This window comes from Micropterus salmoides, unplaced genomic scaffold (assembly GCF_014851395.1).
Source record: "Micropterus salmoides isolate LMB-PRFRI ecotype aquatic unplaced genomic scaffold, ASM1485139v1 Ms_hic_scaffold_2, whole genome shotgun sequence".
NCBI lineage: Eukaryota > Metazoa > Chordata > Actinopteri > Centrarchiformes > Centrarchidae > Micropterus > Micropterus salmoides.
This window is the reverse complement of record NW_024041150.1, coordinates 45707303-45724855: the sequence shown is the minus strand read 5'-3', so window position 1 is coordinate 45724855 and position 17553 is coordinate 45707303. Positions and strand designations below refer to the sequence as shown.

General features: G+C 41.4%; 1 protein-coding gene across 1 annotated transcript in view; it reads left to right on the top strand.

The window, feature by feature from the left end:
• LOC119912001 overlaps positions 1 to 8074 on the top strand; it is a gene marked incomplete at its 3' end in the record, with an annotated part of 18400 nt that extends 10326 nt beyond the window's left edge. The window contains exons 3-4 of the mRNA XM_038730974.1: positions 7574 to 7769; positions 7848 to 8074. Of these exons, the coding sequence (XP_038586902.1) occupies positions 7574 to 7769; positions 7848 to 8074 (423 nt within the window). The remainder of the gene's footprint in view (positions 1 to 7573; positions 7770 to 7847) is intronic.
• Between the last annotated feature and the right edge of the window lie 9479 nt (positions 8075 to 17553).

Genomic DNA, 17553 nt, shown 5'->3' with positions numbered 1-17553 from the left:
ATCAGGAAGTGAAACAAGGCTTGCTAGTCTGAGGGGAGAGTCTTTTGCTTTCCACTGAGCACATCTTGTGGGGAGCACTCTACCTCTTTTGCAGGGTGACAGCCAGATGTGAGTGTCCCGTCCTCCAGTGATGGGCTGAGCGAGACTTTGTGAAACACTGAAACGTTTGAAGCAATTGTGCTGTGATGGGGACTGCAATAAAAATGTGTTTAATAAAACACATCTGTGTGTTGTTACATAAGTAATCACTCATGTAGCTGACGCTTTTCAGTCAGTGTCTGCTCAGGGACACATGTATCACAGTGGGAATCGAAACCACGTCTCTCACACTAAAGACATATGTCTTAACCACTATCCTATCCACTTTCACAACCAGAATACTTTATTGATCTACGACGGTGAATTCTTTGTTGCAGATACTCGCAAGGCATAAATGGAATAGAAATAATAGGTTGTGAAGTTAGTATACAAATCTAAGAATATAGTAATAAATGTGGATATCTACAGTATTACACAGTAGCTCATTAACAGAGGTGTAATGATAATTAGCAGGAAAGATACAGTGGTATCAGACAATAAGTATTTGACCCCTTGCTGATTTGCAGGTTTGCCCACTTACAAAGAATGCAACAATCTACAATTTAATCATATGTACATTCTAACAGTGAAAGACAGAATCCCAAAGAAAATTCCAGAAAATCACATCATATGAATTTATAAAATTGATAACCATCTGATGAGGAAAAACAAGTATATGACCCCCTACCAAACAGCAAGTATTCTGGCTCCTACAAGCCAGTTAGTCTTTCTTTAAGACACAGCCCCAATCCCAACCAATTATCTACATCAAATACACCTGCCTCACCTCGTTACCTGTATAAAAGACACCTGTCAACACCCAAACAACCAGCATCCAACATCACCACCATGGGCAAGACCAAAGAGCTTTCTACGGACATCAGGGACAAGATTGTTGATCTGCACAAGGCTGGGATGGGCTACAAGAGAATCGGAAAGCAACTTGGAGAGAAAAGATCAACTGTCGGTGCAGTTATCAGGAAATGGAAGAAGCACCACACCACCGCCAACCTCCCTCCGTCTGGGCCTCCACACAAGATCTCGCCTCGTGGGGTGTCCCTGATCATGCGAACGGTGAGGAATCATCCCAAAACCACAAGGGGGGAACTGATGAATCAACTGAAGGCAGCTGGGACCACAGTTACAAAAGAAACGGTTGGTAACACACTACTCCGTCATGGATTGAAATCCTGCAGCGCACGCAAGGTCCCCCTGCTCAAGAAGAAACATGTACAGGCCCGCATGAAGTTCGCCATTCACCACCTGGACGACTCAGAAGAGGCCTGGAAGAAGGTGATGTGGTCAGATGAGACCAAATAGAACTTTTTGGCCTCAACTCGTCGTGTTTGGAGGGCAAAGAACACCGAGTACAACCCAAAGAACACCATCCCCACCGTCAAGCATGGTGGTGGCAACATCATGCTTTGGGGGTGCTTTTCAGCCAAGGGGACGGGACAACTCCATCGTATTGAGGGGAGGATGGACGGGGCCATGTATCGTGGAATTCTGGACCAACATCTCCTTCCCTCAGTGAGAGAGCTGAAGATGGGTCGAGGATGGGTGTTTCAGCACGACAACGACCCTAAGCACACCGCCAAAGCAACAAAAGAGTGGCTGAAGAAGAAGCACATCAAGGTTCTGGAGTGGCCTAGCCAGTCTCCAGACCTGAATCCAATTGAAAATCTTTGGAGGGAGCTTAAAATTCGAGTTGCCAGGCGACAACCTCGGAACCTGAATGATTTGGAGGCTGTCTGCAGGGAGGAGTGGGCCAACATCCCTGCCGAAATGTGCACAAACCTTGTCACCAACTATAAAAACCGTTTGACATCTGTGCTGGCCAATAATGGCTTTTCTACAAAATATTAACATGTTGTTTGTCCAGGGGGTCAAATACTTGTTTTTCCTCATCAGATGGTTATCAATTTTTATAAATTCATATGATGTGATTTTCTGGAATTTTCTTTGGGATTCTGTCTTTCACTGTTAGAATGTACATATGATTAAAATTATAGATCGTTGCATTCTTTGTAAGTGGGCAAACCTGCGAAATCAGCAAGGGGTCAAATACTTATTTCCCCCACTGTACAGGCCCTAGTGTTATAATTATTAATAATGAGTGCTGGCAGTGATGAGGTGTAATGGATTAAATATCCGTAACTGAGTAAAGTTGAAGTTGTTTCAAGAATGATAAATGAAAAGTGGAACAATGTCTCACATTTGTTATTTGTCAAGAATTTATTCAGAAATATTCAGCTGTTTTGAGGCTGAGTCTGTTTTTTTATTTTCATAATTGACATCCCCAGCCTTGGAAATGTTTGGTCACATGGAACATTTGTTGCTGTCAAAGAGTATTTTTTGGCCTGCAGGTGCGGATATACTACAGCAGGTCGCTCCAATAAATCCTTGGAACAAATCTGTCAAATTAGAGGCTGATGTGTTTGTCACATCCCTGGATACAGGGATCCGGAAATACTCCCTCCTTCCTGCTGCATTACTGTGCTACAGGACTTTGTGTAACCCTGCAAAGTAGGCTTATATTTAATCTCAACTTAATTACATGCGAGGCAAATGTAATTTTGGATCTTGCAACTAATGTCCTTTGTTTGTTTTTAAAGGTGGACCAGGCCAGCCACTGTTTTCTATTGTTTTATCTTTGTTTCTTAATTTGTTTTCCAGTCCAGTGTTAAGGTGTCTGTTGCTCGGTTTAGTGCCCCGCTGGGACTGGAATTGATGTTCCATACTGGGCCTCTACTGGGGTTCATAGTTTGGATGGTGGTTTAAATACAGGTTGCTCTCCTCTCTCTGTACATCCACAGCTTGACTCTGTACAAGGCTGCGTCCGTGTCTGTGGTGAGACTGCACCGGGGGAGATTCTGTAGTGTGTGTTTACTCAACACTCACACTGCATGGTATTTTGTAGTGAATAGTTTAGATGTTAAGTGGATAGTGCATGTACTTCTTTGCATTGGGTCTGCTGTCTCCCTCTTCTGTCTCCCACAGTCGCTGATCGGGGTGGTGTGTACGAGCCGACCTGACCTTCCTACCCTGAGGAGAATAACTCCAACCAATTTAGTGTCAGGCTAATTTTACTCATGCCGTTTAACAATATACTTTGTAATAAAATCTACTCACTTTTGTACAATGTATTCGTCTTTGTAATTGTTCCTGTTCGGGGTAAATCAGAGTTCGCGACACACAATCTTATACCAAGGGTTTTAAAGGGTTCCTCCTGCCCTTACCAGGAGGTGGCGTTGTCAGGTCCAAAAAGGTATTCTTTCTACTCTATTAGTGACCGTAATGTAGGATAATCTATTGGAAGTCAGGAGGAACATCACGACAACTGAAAGAGACGCCACGACAACAGCAGTTCACCAAAGTCATCAAAAAGGTTTGTTGTCTTGGTCCAACCAAGTTTCAGTTAAAAACATGTAACTAAGATGATCATAAAATCCTTGATTACATTTTTTCCTGCCAAATATGTTCAATGAAGATAAATTTAGTGTGTTAAAAACATTATCTGGCCACTTTTTGCGACAGGCTGCGGCTGACGAGGAATCAATACTAAACTTGCAGGATATTTGAGTGCTTCCTGTTTCTTAACACATTCACCAGGCTTTTTCTGTCACCTATCAAGACAGGGATGGAGAAGACTACCAGCACACTGGGCCCGGGTTTGTCCTGGGAAGAGTCATGAGTGCTATTTTCCTTGTAGCCTGGACCCAGCACATATCAGACAGAGCTCACTGGACTTTTTATCAAGGTTAAGGCTGAGTGCAGTTGCAGGTTAGCTGGAGGTGTGGACCCAAATGTCCAAACAAATGGGGTAAATTCAAGAAGGCAGAGTTATCCAATGATGAGGGAAACAGAGAGGCGGGACAGAATACTCAAGCAACAAGGAAGCAACAGGGACTTAATTGGAGTTGGTGCGTGTTCGCATGAAAAGGGTGTGTTCAGCCCTGCAGGCAGAGTTTTTTCGCAACGGTGCATGCTCCGTATTTCTCCAGGAGAACGCACGTTGATTGTGTCAGATGATGACTGTAAAGACACGTTAATGGCTAAATCGGATGACAAAGCCAGGGAGGCTTCTTGGCATTGCATGGAGTAAATTTGTAGCCTAATTATCTTCACAGTGTTCTTTTTGTAGTTAAAATCTCTATTATGTATTTATGGGCTCTTCTTTTATGTATAATATTAAGATGTAAAGATGAAACTGCACATAAGGTCCATTGTAATAGAAAAAAAAGGAGCCAGCAGAGAGGGGAATAATCCAGACAGAATTTAATTTCCAAGATTAATCTACAAGTAAAAAACTTGAATATTCTCTGACATTATAGTCACACATTTATGAGAGAAACTTCACTTTGCAAGTCTGCAACATCACACATGCGTGTCTGTCGTGTAGTAGGCTATGCAGTGGAAAATTATTCAAATTAATAATTAATAAAATTATGTTAGACTTTGCAATTGGATTTAGCAGTGAGGAAATACTCCTGAGTTTATCGCACAATCACGATCATGCACCTTAGACACTTTGCCGTGGATTGGACATATTCAGAAGAAAACACTAGAGTGATTTTTGATTTTTTGTGACTTTAATTTCAGGGAATTTCCAATTTATGTTCTTGTCACTTTCATCTAGGATATGTTTTTCTCACCCTGGATCTGTATGTTTTGGACACGTAAAATAATCTAAATATGTGAAAACACTCAGGAGAATTCAATTATAGACAGATGGGCTACATCTAAGAAACTGTCCCGTTAATTAATTAAGGTCTCCTCTCTAAAATCACAGAGGCTGCAGGGCTCGCTGTCTGAACGTGATGCTGTTGTGTTCAGGACTTCATTGCAGCCACAGTGGAACAAATCAGGAGGAAATCTAAACATGTTTTATGAAGCGGTGTGTATTAATATCCTACTTCTCATCATTAACACAGATTACAGATGTGGTGGGTAGTCCAAACTGAAATCCTGCTTCGTGGTACAGGCCCCTGATGTCCAAACCAACAATACTCTCTTTTTCTCTGTAGAAAGGAGACACACAGACTCACACAGCACAAACGCAACATCCATCAGAGACTATGTTGTTATTTTTCTCACCATTCTGTGAGCTTTGTATCGACGTCCACAATGTTTTAAAATGTTTTAAACTGAATCAGCGCTCAACAGTTACAACTAAAGCATCTAGCTGTGATAAATGAGTAGGCCTACTATCAGGGGCGGACTGGGACTGAAGAAGTGGCCTTTTATGGATCAGATTATGCTTAAGACCTTCAAGAAACTTTACCTTTGATTGTTACTGCGTCTGTATAGTAATGTTTCCCTGATCACAGATATCTGAGCACTGCTGGCAGTAAACAGAACCTGTGTGAAGCCTCTCATGTTCAGATATTAAGAATATGTAAGAACAAACATGCTTGGACAAAATAACAAGAAAATCCTACCCTGTAACTGAAAACACATTAAATAACACAATTCAGGGAGTATTAATTCCAATGCACCAGTTTCTTCTTCTTTCAAGATGCAAGTGACTCAGTCTTTAAATAAAGCTGATTTCCAGGAAGTCAGGTTGATTCCCAGAATGTGTGAGTTTGTTTTAAACCACCAGATGTCAGCAGAGTTACTCTGCAGCCAGCAGGTCGACAGACAGACTCATCTCATGTCTCCATGAGAGAGATGAGGGTTCAGGGCTCAGACTTCATGAGGGAGCTCGGACTACAGCCGCTGCCCCATTCATGTTGAAAAGAGCAGTTGAGGTGAACTGATCACAATGATCAGAGATGAACCAGAGTTTAGTTGCACAGTGAAAACTCGTTACTGACTCCTGCAGGACATCTGTGTCACTGCAACAACAAAAACAGAAGTAAGAGAGAAACCCAGGAAGGTTTGATCCAAACTTCTTCTCTCTAATGAATCTGTCTCTCAGTGATCTCAGATCAGCCCAACTTCATGTTAATCCTGCAGCGCTGTCATTTCCTGCATGTAAACACTTTGTGTAGGGCCCCATGTCTCCTCCATGTCAAAAAAAAAGACTGAATGAAGGAGAGAAAACCAAACAGTCACTTCCCTCTACAAAGAAGGAGGAGAGTTTAACTGGACTGACTGAGTGGTGGTGCAATGGGACATCTTTTCTGCTCTGTAAGTAAAATCAGCCAAAACTGAAATAACTCTAAACTGTTATTATTCACACGTTAGACTTTATTGATCACCACAGGGGAAAGTATCAATAAACTAGAGCCTAAATAGACAAAGATGCAGCAAACTGACTAATGTGGTGATCAAACACATTCATTGTTCAACAGTTTAAATAACTTTTGCATCATTTTAGAATTTACCTGAAAAGAGTAAAAACCTGACAATAAATAAAAAGTCTTTGGCACCGCAGCAGGTGCAGCAACCATTATGAGGCTACAGAAATGAAATGACCAAGCCTACATCTCAAAGAGCAGAATAGACGATCACCAGAGTGGACATCACAGAGCCTGCAACGTATTTTTTCCCCTTTATTCAAACAGACGTTTTTAAATACTTACTTTAAAAATGAAGCAGAATTCATCAATATTTAACTTTTCTTCCACTAAAGTGTTTCAGAAATGTTATTCTTATAGATATTATATAAATACTATTGAGACATCTAATATCCACAAACAAACAGTACGTTCATTTAGGGTTGGAGGATTTTGCTGTATTTTTGGAGCAGGAAGTTTTTCAGTTCTCTGTCTGGTCTGGTTTTATGTTAAATCTCTGGTTTCTCTTCAGTGCTGATCTCTCTGCTGAGCTGCAGGACCAGCGGAGGTGAGTGAACTCTGACACTCAAAGCTGTTCGCAAAATGCTTTCTGGTAAAAAGTCAAATAAAATATGTTCTGTAAAGAGTTTGAACACAAACACAGAGCAGCTCTGCAGCTTTTGGACAAATAAACACCTGTAGTCAGTCTGGATTCTGGATTACGCCGTTTGCTTGCGGGAGGAGCTCGGAGTAAACTACTTTTATTAAATTAGCTTTTACTTTAGTTTTTGGGATTATAATGTTGATTTATTTTCACTGGAGCTTCTCGGCAGCAATTTTCTGTGCATATCCGCTTCCACTGTTGTTGTTGAGTGTCGGTTGGACACTGTAGTACTACTGTCCGGCGATGAAATCCCACAAGGAAATCGTTGTGAGGATTAAATTTGCGTTTGGTCTGAATGCAGCTCAACAATGCAATTTAACGGCCGAAACAGGACAGACACTGAGACTTCGTCGCAGACACAGCTGTGGGACGTCGGGTGCTGAAAGCTGCTGGACTTCATCAATTCCTCCCTAAATTCAAACTAAATTCTGTTCAACAATAGAATTGAAATAAAGGATAAGTTGATGGTATTTTCATTACTTACCAACAAAGTGTCAAGCTTTTAATGTGACACATAAAATGTAACTTATCCCCTCCAGCCTCTCTGACTGTGAGTCCCAGCAGCTCTCAGCTGTTTGAAGGACAGTTTGTCTCTCTGAGCTGTGAGGACGACGACAGCTCTGCTGGATGGACGCTGAGGAGGAACACAACCACAGAAACCAGGACTCAGTGTGGAGCTGGCTGGGGAAGATCAGCTGGTTCTTCCTGTAACATCGGCTACATCGACCCAGTGGACAGTGGAGTTTACTGGTGTGAGTCCAGAGAGGGAGCAACCAGTAACACCATCAACATCACTGTCACTGGTAAGATCAGACTGTGGAGTTAGTGTTGATGAAGCTGTGTGTAAATGATGAAATGCTGTAGTTTGTCTCTGTGTTGAGGTGGACCAGTGATCCTGCAGAGTCCTGTCCTCCCTGTGATGGAGGGACATGATGTCACTCTGCACTGTAAAACAAAGACCTCTCCCTCCAACCTCCCAGCTGGTTTCTATAAAGATGGCTCCCTCATCAGGACTGAGCCTACAGGTCACATGACCATCCACCATGTTAACAAGTCTGATGAAGGCCTCTACAAGTGTAACATCAGCGGTCGTGGAGAGTCTCCATCCAGCTGGATCTCTGTCACAGGTGAGGAGGTTTCCTTTGATTTCAGGACCGACTGTCTGACTCTCTGATTTGTCTTCTTGCTCATCTTGTTCATCTTTTTCTTCTTTGTGATTGTGATCAGTCTCCTCATCCTGGAACTTGTGGTCGTCTTTGTCCGACGCGTATTCGTCATTGTACCAGTTGTCTTCGTGCTCCCCGAGGTCTTGGACACTCATGGCTTTTTCGGTTGTGTTGCTGGAGCGTTTTTGGGGATGATTACTGCTAAACTCTTGTACGATCAATCGGGACGTGTTCTTTTTCTTTTTATTATTACTAGGCTTATTTTCTTTGGACCTCTTGCTGAGGGTAATAACAATAGTCATGTAAAGGGACTTAATTTGTCACATATGTTTTTGATGGTGGGGGAAACCGGAGCACCCGGAGGAAACCCACGCAGACACGGGGAGAACATGCAAACTCCACACAGAAAGGTGGTGACCGGGGTTTGAACCCGGGCCACCGTGCTATCCACTGAGCCACCGTGGCGCTGTGTGTGTATTTGTCATTACTCATTACGCAGTATGTGCATTCCCTGCGGTTGTTGTTTTGTTTTGTTTGTTTGGCTTGATTTGGTATCTGTTTCAGAAGAGGTACGTTTTGACTTCAGGACAGCGCTCGGGGAGCCAAAGTCATAAGGTTTTGTTTCAAAGCGTCTCTTTTACCCGATCTGAACAGTGCACAGAGACTGAATATCCCGCAAGTTGTCGGACAGATGGGGAAGACAGGGGTGTCCCTATTTGACCCAGTTTGTTTAAAGACAAGGGAGAGAGGGAAGCCGGAGTCATTTTGACCCGCTCGAGGCAGCGGGAGGGTCCAAAGACATGTTGCTTTATCTCTATTTACTTTTCTCTCACTTTATAGGTGAGTGTTGGAAGAGAGATGAAAGTCTCATTAACCTGCTGTATTAACCAGATATACACAACATATATTTCATAACTTTTCTGATTGCTTTGCTCTGATAGAAAGCACGTCCTGTTTTAATCATCTTGTAAAAATGAGCTAACCCTCGCAGACACAGCTCTTTACTACTGTGCTCTAGAAACACAGTGATACAAAGTGTAGAAGAGGCTGAACACAGATATCTGACTACTCTTCAAAGAGGAGGGAAGTGGTATTCAAACCACAGCTTCATATCAGATGGATTCTGCTAAATCCTGGTTTATCAGCTGCTAATGAAACACTGTGGGAGGATTCACATGAAAATTGGTAACACATCAGATCTGACCTTCAACATGTCAAACAGATATATTAAGCATTTAGCTAAATTAAAAGTTTTGAGACAAATCATGTGACCTGACATTTGCCAGGTCAGTGGGTCACTGTTCAGTAAAGACTACAGTTCAATGTTTTTGACCATAAACTTCCAATTCTGAGCAGTTATAAGCTGCTCTAACAACAACAAAAACATCTCCAAATGAAATGAATTTCACTTTAATCTCCATATGATCCTTAAGTTTGCATACAGAGAGGCATGCAGACGCTGTTCCGACCAGCGACCCAAGTCCCTTTAATATGAAACAAATCCATACACAAAGTTTGCCTCCAGCCTCAGCTCCCTCTTCATCACAGCGGTCTGGTACAACGTCTGCATGACTGCTGACACCTCACCAATCTGCCTTGATCTCAGTCTCCATTTTATGCTCCATTTTACCCTCATTGTTGAACAAAACCCTTAAACTCACCTGGGGCAACATCTCACCCCCAACTCGGAGAGAGCAATAAAACGTTTTCCAGCAGAGAACCATGACTTCAGACTTGGAGGTGCTGACTCTCATCTTGACCACTTCACACTCAGCGAAGCAGTAGCTGCTAACTGTCACGATTTTTGCGGGAAGCTCACGTTTTGCATTGCCATTCCCCATTTTTCTCCCAGGGTCACAAGTCTCCCGGTTTATGTCCTTTTCATTGCATTTATTGCAGTTTTTGGAGCTATACATGTATGCATTAGCTGTTTCTGGCCGGAAAAGAAGCTGCAACCAGTAGTTAGTTCAGGCTAAGGAGCTAATGCTATATGCTACTCTGCTACAGCTTTAATCATATACAACGACTGTCGTGAGCTATTGCATAAAACTGAACTTCACAGGAGGGAAACAAGCTTCCGAATCATCCGCCTAACTCTAATAACAAGCTAATTTCACACAATAACATCTTACTTGCTAGCCAGTCACTTAACTCAAGTGTTACAACTGCGGACTCGCTTGTCCGTGGTTCACTGTCTGAAGCTGCTCCTCTTTGTGAGGTTTACTGCTCTGCATTAAAAACTTTGTCCATAACATCAGCTGGTTAGCTCGCTAGGAAGCTCGCTCACTGAGGAGCCGCCAGTGAATCAACTCAGACAACAAACCCCTTATCATGACGACAAAGAAGAAGAGTTCTATTCTTCTTCTTTATTATTATTATTATTATTTATTACAAAAAATAGTAGGGGGATGGGGCTTTGGTGGTAATTAGAGTCTTGGATGTGTCAAAGATTACCAACTAAATTGATTTGATTGCATTAGTATTTATTATGTAGTATTAGATTTACAGTTTTACACCCTCTGGACACCTTTGTGGCAAAAATATAAATAAATAAAAAACTGGTGGTCACATGGCTCCTTAATATGTCAAAATACAAAAATACAAGAATTTCATGCATCGGCCTACAATGGGAAAAGGTTGAATGTAGTAGAATACAGTAAAAATGTCAACTATAACTATTTTTCTTCTATATTGCTTACATTACAGAATGCATGGTTTTATACTGTCATGGAAGTGAAATCAAAAAGTGTGGTTTGAATGGAAGTGAATGAGGCCTTTTTTGCCACAAAGGTCTCCAGAGGGAGCATCTCGCAAATCTCTAAAAAAAAATAAACTGGCATTTAAAGGGTTAAAATCCTGACAATGATTGAATATTTGGTCTTTTTAATGGGGAATAAGATGCTTAAGTGATTTATGGAAAAAAAGCAGACAAAAATACTAGTGCCATTAAATACATTTCTTGGTAATCTTTGACATATCCAAGACTCAGAGCCCTATCCCCTACTGTTTATTTTAATGAAAATAATAATAATAAAAAATTGTAATAAATAATTAATAATTCAAATAATTAAACTGGCATTTAAAGGGTTAAAATAATGAAAATTATTAAATGTTTGGTAGTTTTGAGCAGGAGAGAAGTTGTTTAAGTAATAACTAAAAGAATATTGACGTATAATAATTTTATAGTAATTTTATGTGCATGTATATTTTTGCCATGAAGGTGTCCAGAGGGAGTATTCGGGGGGATGCGTGGGATTTCCCCCCTTCTGGTTTCTATATCCCTGCCTCTGCTGAATAACTTTCATCTCCGGTGGGGACAAAATTTATCCCGTAGTTCCGTAGTTTTGTTGGGGTTAAATAAATTTTAAAATGCGCTACTTAAGCTCTGATCCAGCAGCCTAAAAAACCTTCCCTTTCACACGTGAACTAGCACTTTTATTTTGAAAGTTGCCTACATTACCATTCAACAGTTTGGGGTCACTTAGAAATGTCCTTGTTTTCAAAAGAAAAGTTTTTGTCCATTAAAATAACATTAGATTGATCAGAAATAAAGTTTCCCTTGATGGCATCGGCCTGGCCTCCAGCAACACTGTGAGTTATGTTTGATCAGGACATGTCGTTTAAGTCTCACATTAAGCAAATTTCTTTTTTCACCTACGTAATATTGCAAAAATCAGGAACATCTTGTCTAAAAAATTAAGCAGAAAAACTAGTCCATGCATTTGTTACTTCTAGGCTGGATTACTGCAATTCCTTATTATCAGGCTGCTTGAAAAAGTCCATTAAGACTCTTCAAGAATCCAGAATCCAGAATGCTGCAGCACGTGTTCTGACAGGAACCAGGAAAAGAGATCACATTTCTCCTGTTTTAGCTTCTTTGCATTGGCTTCCAGTAAAATCTTATCTTAAAGAGCTCATAGTACCTTACTACCCCACCAGAGCACTGCGCTCCCAGAATGCAGGGTTACTTGTGGTTCCTAGAGTCTCCAAAAGTAGACTAGGAGCCAGAGCGTTCAGCTATCAAGCTCCTCTCCTGTGGAACCAGGTTCCAGTTTGGGTTCAGGAGGCAGACACCATCTCCACATTTAAGAGTAGGCTTAAGACTTTCCTCTTTGATAAAGCTTATAGTTAGGGCTGGCTCAGGTGAGTCCTGAACCATCCCTTAGTTATGCTGCTATAGCCCTAGACTGCCGGGGGATTTCCCATGATGCACTGAGCTCCTCTCTCCTCTACTTTCTCTCCCTCTGTATGCAACCTCATCCCATTATTGCATGTTACTAACACAACTTCTCCCCTTTCTGGTAGTCTTGTGCTTTCTCGTCTCTCTCCTCTCTCCTCCTATCACTTCCTGCAGGTTTTCTGGCTCTGGAGCTGTGGAGTCTGGATCTGTGGTTGCGGGTCACCTGCTGCCCCCGTGCTCCTGCTCGACACCCTCTGCTGCAACGACTATTGTTGCTAGTCTTATTGTTATTATTGTTATTATAATCATTAACATTACGATTGTTATCATTTAAACTACTATAAATATCTGTAGCATTTTTCATTTAGTCTATAGCAACATTACCTTCACTGTCTGTACCTCTGTGTGTATTTTGTGTAGGCTGCCTCCCTCCCCTCTCTCTCTCCTTACATCCCTCTCTTTTTTTCTCTGTTCCTCTCCTGCCCTCTCTCTCTCTCTCTCTCTCCTTCACCCCCAACCGGTCGAGGCAGATGGCCGCCCACCCTGAGTCATGGTTCTGCTCGAGGTTTCTGCCTCTTAAAAGGAAGTTTTTCCTTGCCTCTGTCGCCTAGTGCTGCTCTTGGTGGGAACTGTTGGGTTTCTGTAAATAAAATCACAGTGTCACGGTCTAGACCAGCTCTTTTATAAAAAGCGCAGCATGTTCATCTTTAGAAACTGTGATTTGAAATAAAATTGAATTGAATTGAAATACAGTGTAGACATTGTAAATGTTGTAAATGACTCTTGAACAGTTGATGGAATATCTACAAAGGCATACAGACAACTAAACCATTGGTTGCAATTCGCAACCTCACTGCCAGATGACATTAAAACCTACACACTGAACCTTTACATGAAGTCAGTTTAAACCACTAGATGTCAGCAGAGTTAGTCTCCAGCCAACAGGATGACTCAGCTCATGGCCCCATTCTTTTAATCCAGTAATGTGTTACATCAGCATGTTCATCTTTAGAAACAGGATCCTCCAGCATAACTGCGCCAATATGAGAAGAGAGCCTTTAGGCTAATTTAATAAGAAGGTGCTCAGAAATGTGAACAGAGCCTTATTCTAATGTTGCAAAACCTGTGCATTTCCTCTGAAATGACTTAATACAAAGAACTGATTAAAATGGATTTCTTCCTTTAGATGTTTTCCAGGCACGTTCAACTGGTAGGAGACGAACACTACGGGATTATATGTCTCTAATATGGTATGGGAATACTTTTGGATCCCCCAGGAAATGCATACATTTAGCTGAACAAATTATTTCCCCTTTCAGAATAAACACATGCATCTGTTCCAAGAGGACTTTGGTTACATTACCAGAGTGTGATTAGGTGTTCTTCCCTCAGTACTGTATCTCATTGTCCTCTGTGCAAAACTCAATACTAAAAGTGATAGTAAAGGGCACGTGATGTTGCATAATTTTGCAGCCCAGGTCCAGATGGTAAATGTTAAACAGGACTCACACTGATCATTAAACATCAGAGATGAACCACAGTTTAGTTCAATAGTATGAAGCTGCAGTACCGAAGGCTGCAGTCGACGTGCATATAATCAATAACTTAGGTTTAGGCACACACTGGTGGTGGTTGTGGTAAGGATAATTGGCTTCGGGGGACTGTAAAGAGTAACATAGCTAGCCAGTCAGCTAGCTGGCAGTATCAAAGTAAACAAGGGTCCTGGAATTGCTGTTCCGGTCCTTGGATTGCGGTCCTGAAACTGCAGCCTCCGGTACTCCAGCTACATGCTACTCGTTCAGTTGCACCGTGAACGCTCGTTACTGACTCCTGCAGCACATCTGTGTCACTGCAACAACAAAACAGAAGTAAGAAACCCAGTAAGGTTTGATCTAAACTTTTACAAAATGTTTTTGTACATTTTAAAAAGTGAAATCTTCAGATAGGAACTTTCTTGTTTCTAATGAATCTGTCTCTCAGTGATCTCAGATTAGCCCGCCTTCATGTTCAGCCTGCAGCGCTGTCACTTCCTGCATGTGATTAAACTCTTTGTGTGGGGCCCCGTGTCTCCTCATGAGCTCTTGAATAAAGAAGCAAAATCAGACTGGACTGTTGATTTCATATTACCAAGTGGTGCAATGGGACGGACATATTTTCTGCTCTGTAAGTACAATCTGCCAAAACTGAAATAACTGTAAACTGTTATTATTCACTCATGAGACATTTTTAATCACCACAGAAAAGCAGCAATAAACCGGAGCCTAAAGAGACTAAGAAGCAGCAAACTGACTAATGTGGTGATCAAACAGTTATTCATTGTTCAACAATTTAAATAGCTGTTTACTTTAGAATTAAGGAAAAATCTCAACAATTAAACAATAAAGACAATAGATAAAAAGTCTATGGAGACCGCAACGGGTGCAACAACCATTTTGAGAAATGAAATAAACTGCTATGTCTCAAAGAACTTAAAGCAGAATAGACTTTATTTAATCTGAGACAGACAGAATGAAAATCATCATGTCTTTAAATAGTTACTTTAATATTATTTAATACCCACAAACACAGTATATTAATTTAGGATTGGAAGATTGTATTTTATTTTTGGAGCAGGAAGTTTTTCAGTTCTCTGTCTGGTCTGTTTGTATGTTAAATCTCTGGTTTCTCTTCAGTGCTGATCTCTCTGCTGAGCTGCAGGACCAGCGGAGGTGAGTGAACTCTGACAGTCAAAAGCTGTTCGCACAACGCTTTCTGGTAAAAAGTCATACAAAATGTGTGTTCTGTAAAGAGTTTGAACACAACACAAAAATACCACAAACACACGCTGAGAATGTTTTAACATACATTCACTTAATTAAACATTATTATTAACAGCCACCACACAACAAAAGAGACCAAAACAAAGGACAAGATGACCAAGATGCAAGCTCAATCAGATTGGAAGATTTAAAGACCTTCTTCTTGTAGGATTCTGGCAGTGTAGACACTCATCACTACGTTAAATAGTAAGTTCGAAGTAATAATACACAGCAGGGGTCGGCAAATAAGTTTGGCATCAGAGCAATTTTTCAACCATTATAACGGTGATAATATAAGATATAATATTTGAAAACATTGTTATGGTGTTCGGTTAGCTCAGTTGGGAAAGCGCAGAACTCTCTCTGAAAAGGATGTGTCCAACCCCATGTCAGGACAAATGTTTTTTCTCTCTTGACAAATTGATTCTGCAGCAACTGTTTCTGACATTAGGGCATGTTTTTTATTTTTATTTCCCCAGTATCTCCAGACAGAGGAAATTTAGGGGAATCACGTTTTCTAACGGTTCCTTCAGAAGTGTGTCAAGCAGGCTACAGACTCTTTTAATATCGTTCAGAATCTTTCAAAGTAAAAGCAAAATAAAGAAAGCATTACAGCAAACTAGCTTATTACGCTTTTATTTTGAAGGTAAAACCACTAAAGAGGAAGTCTTTATGTGAGTAACTGTTGCTGTCATTACTGAGATCTATTTCAGCACCGCTATCAAAGTATTTATATTTATATTTTTTGCTCTCATCAAAGCACCATAATCTGGCAGCAGGACAGATATTATTGCTAGAGGGCAGTTTTGTCGATAGTCCATAATCACAGACAGAATTAAAGCTGCAAGCAGCGTTGGGCGGGCCCTCGCACTTATAAGCGCGTCCGCGCGTGAGCCGGCCGAGTTGCATATTCTGGAGCTCTGCCGGTGCGGCTGTGAATTTGTTACGCGGTTCCGACGCCGCATGAAGGTGCTATATGTCACTTCCTGTGTCCCCTATGTGGAGCTACATAGCACTTGCCGCTATGAATATAAATCGGTATTGACGTGTAGATGTCTGCGGGGTGGGAGAGTTATCAAGCACGTAAAGTTTGTTTCAGATGTGAGCATGTACACTGAAGTTACAACAACTTCCTGTGTCATGGCGAAGAGTTGATCTTTGACGCCACGGACACACTGTCAGGTTCAGACACCTATAATATATCAGACAAGGAAGAAAGACAAGAGAGTTAATGGCTTTTTACTCGCGAGGAGAACGGACAGAGATGTACTCAGTTACAAACTCCAACCGCTCTGAGTACATCTCTTCCGTTTCCTCTCTTTTTATTATATTCAGGGTTCCCTAGTTACATGCATGTTGCTGCCCTAAGGGGAAAGGGGGTGCAGCAGCAACATGAAACGTGACATATATTATTGTACAGTACTGTTCCAGGAACTATGTACATTAAGCTCAGTCGCCTCTCAGGGCCAGAAATCGGTTCCTGTTATTTTGTTGTTGTCCGCTCCATGTGTCATGTCCTTCAGTCACACCATCCGCTGTAGACTTCCTGTCAGCACATTTCTGCAGACAGACTTACACTTGCATTAGTACACGTCTTGATATATATATATATATATATATATCGTTTCAGACTGCATTGGCGAGAGTAAATATGAGATAACTTATATACATACTGGTTCCAACACACACCCATTGACAAAAACTCCCACATAGCACAACTTTTCATCGTCAATGCCTTTAGAAGGCGCAGCAGAGATTTGAGGTCGGTCGGACTAAATCCCTAGGAGGAGTTTGTTAAAGTACGAAGTGTGTAAATCATCCAAAAATGGCCGTAAAATTCAAAATGGCCGACTTCCTGTTGGGTTTAGGGCATCGCTTCAAGAGGCTTTTTCGTACGTCTGGACAAGATACATGTGCCACAAAAATTTCCTACATGTAGGTGAAACGTGTGGGGGGGGGCTGCTTTGTTAAATGTCACTTTCTGTTGCCAGCAGGTGGCGCTATGACTGTGGGTGAATGTCGGCATGTACATGTGTTTAGGGCGGGACTCTCATCCTAGATGTACAGTTTGGTGCAGATGTGAGCATGTACATTGAAGTTACAACAACTTCCTGTTTCATGGCGAATCATCGCTACAGACACGCCCATTGACGAAAACTGCCACAAAAATGGCCGTAAAATTCTAAATGGCCTTCCTGTTGAGTTTAGGGTATGGGTTCTTGAGGCTTTTTTGTGCGTGTTGATATGATACATGTCCCCAGAAAATTGTAGGTTGAACGTGAACGAGGGGCTAATTTTTTCAAATTTTCTAGGTGATGCTAGCGAGTCATTTTGCCACGCCCATGCACAAAACCCATAAAATACAAAATCTTTCAACACTTCTGACATGTGTGCAAAAATTGGTGAGTTTTCGAAATTGAGCTTACTTACTGCAGAAAAAGAA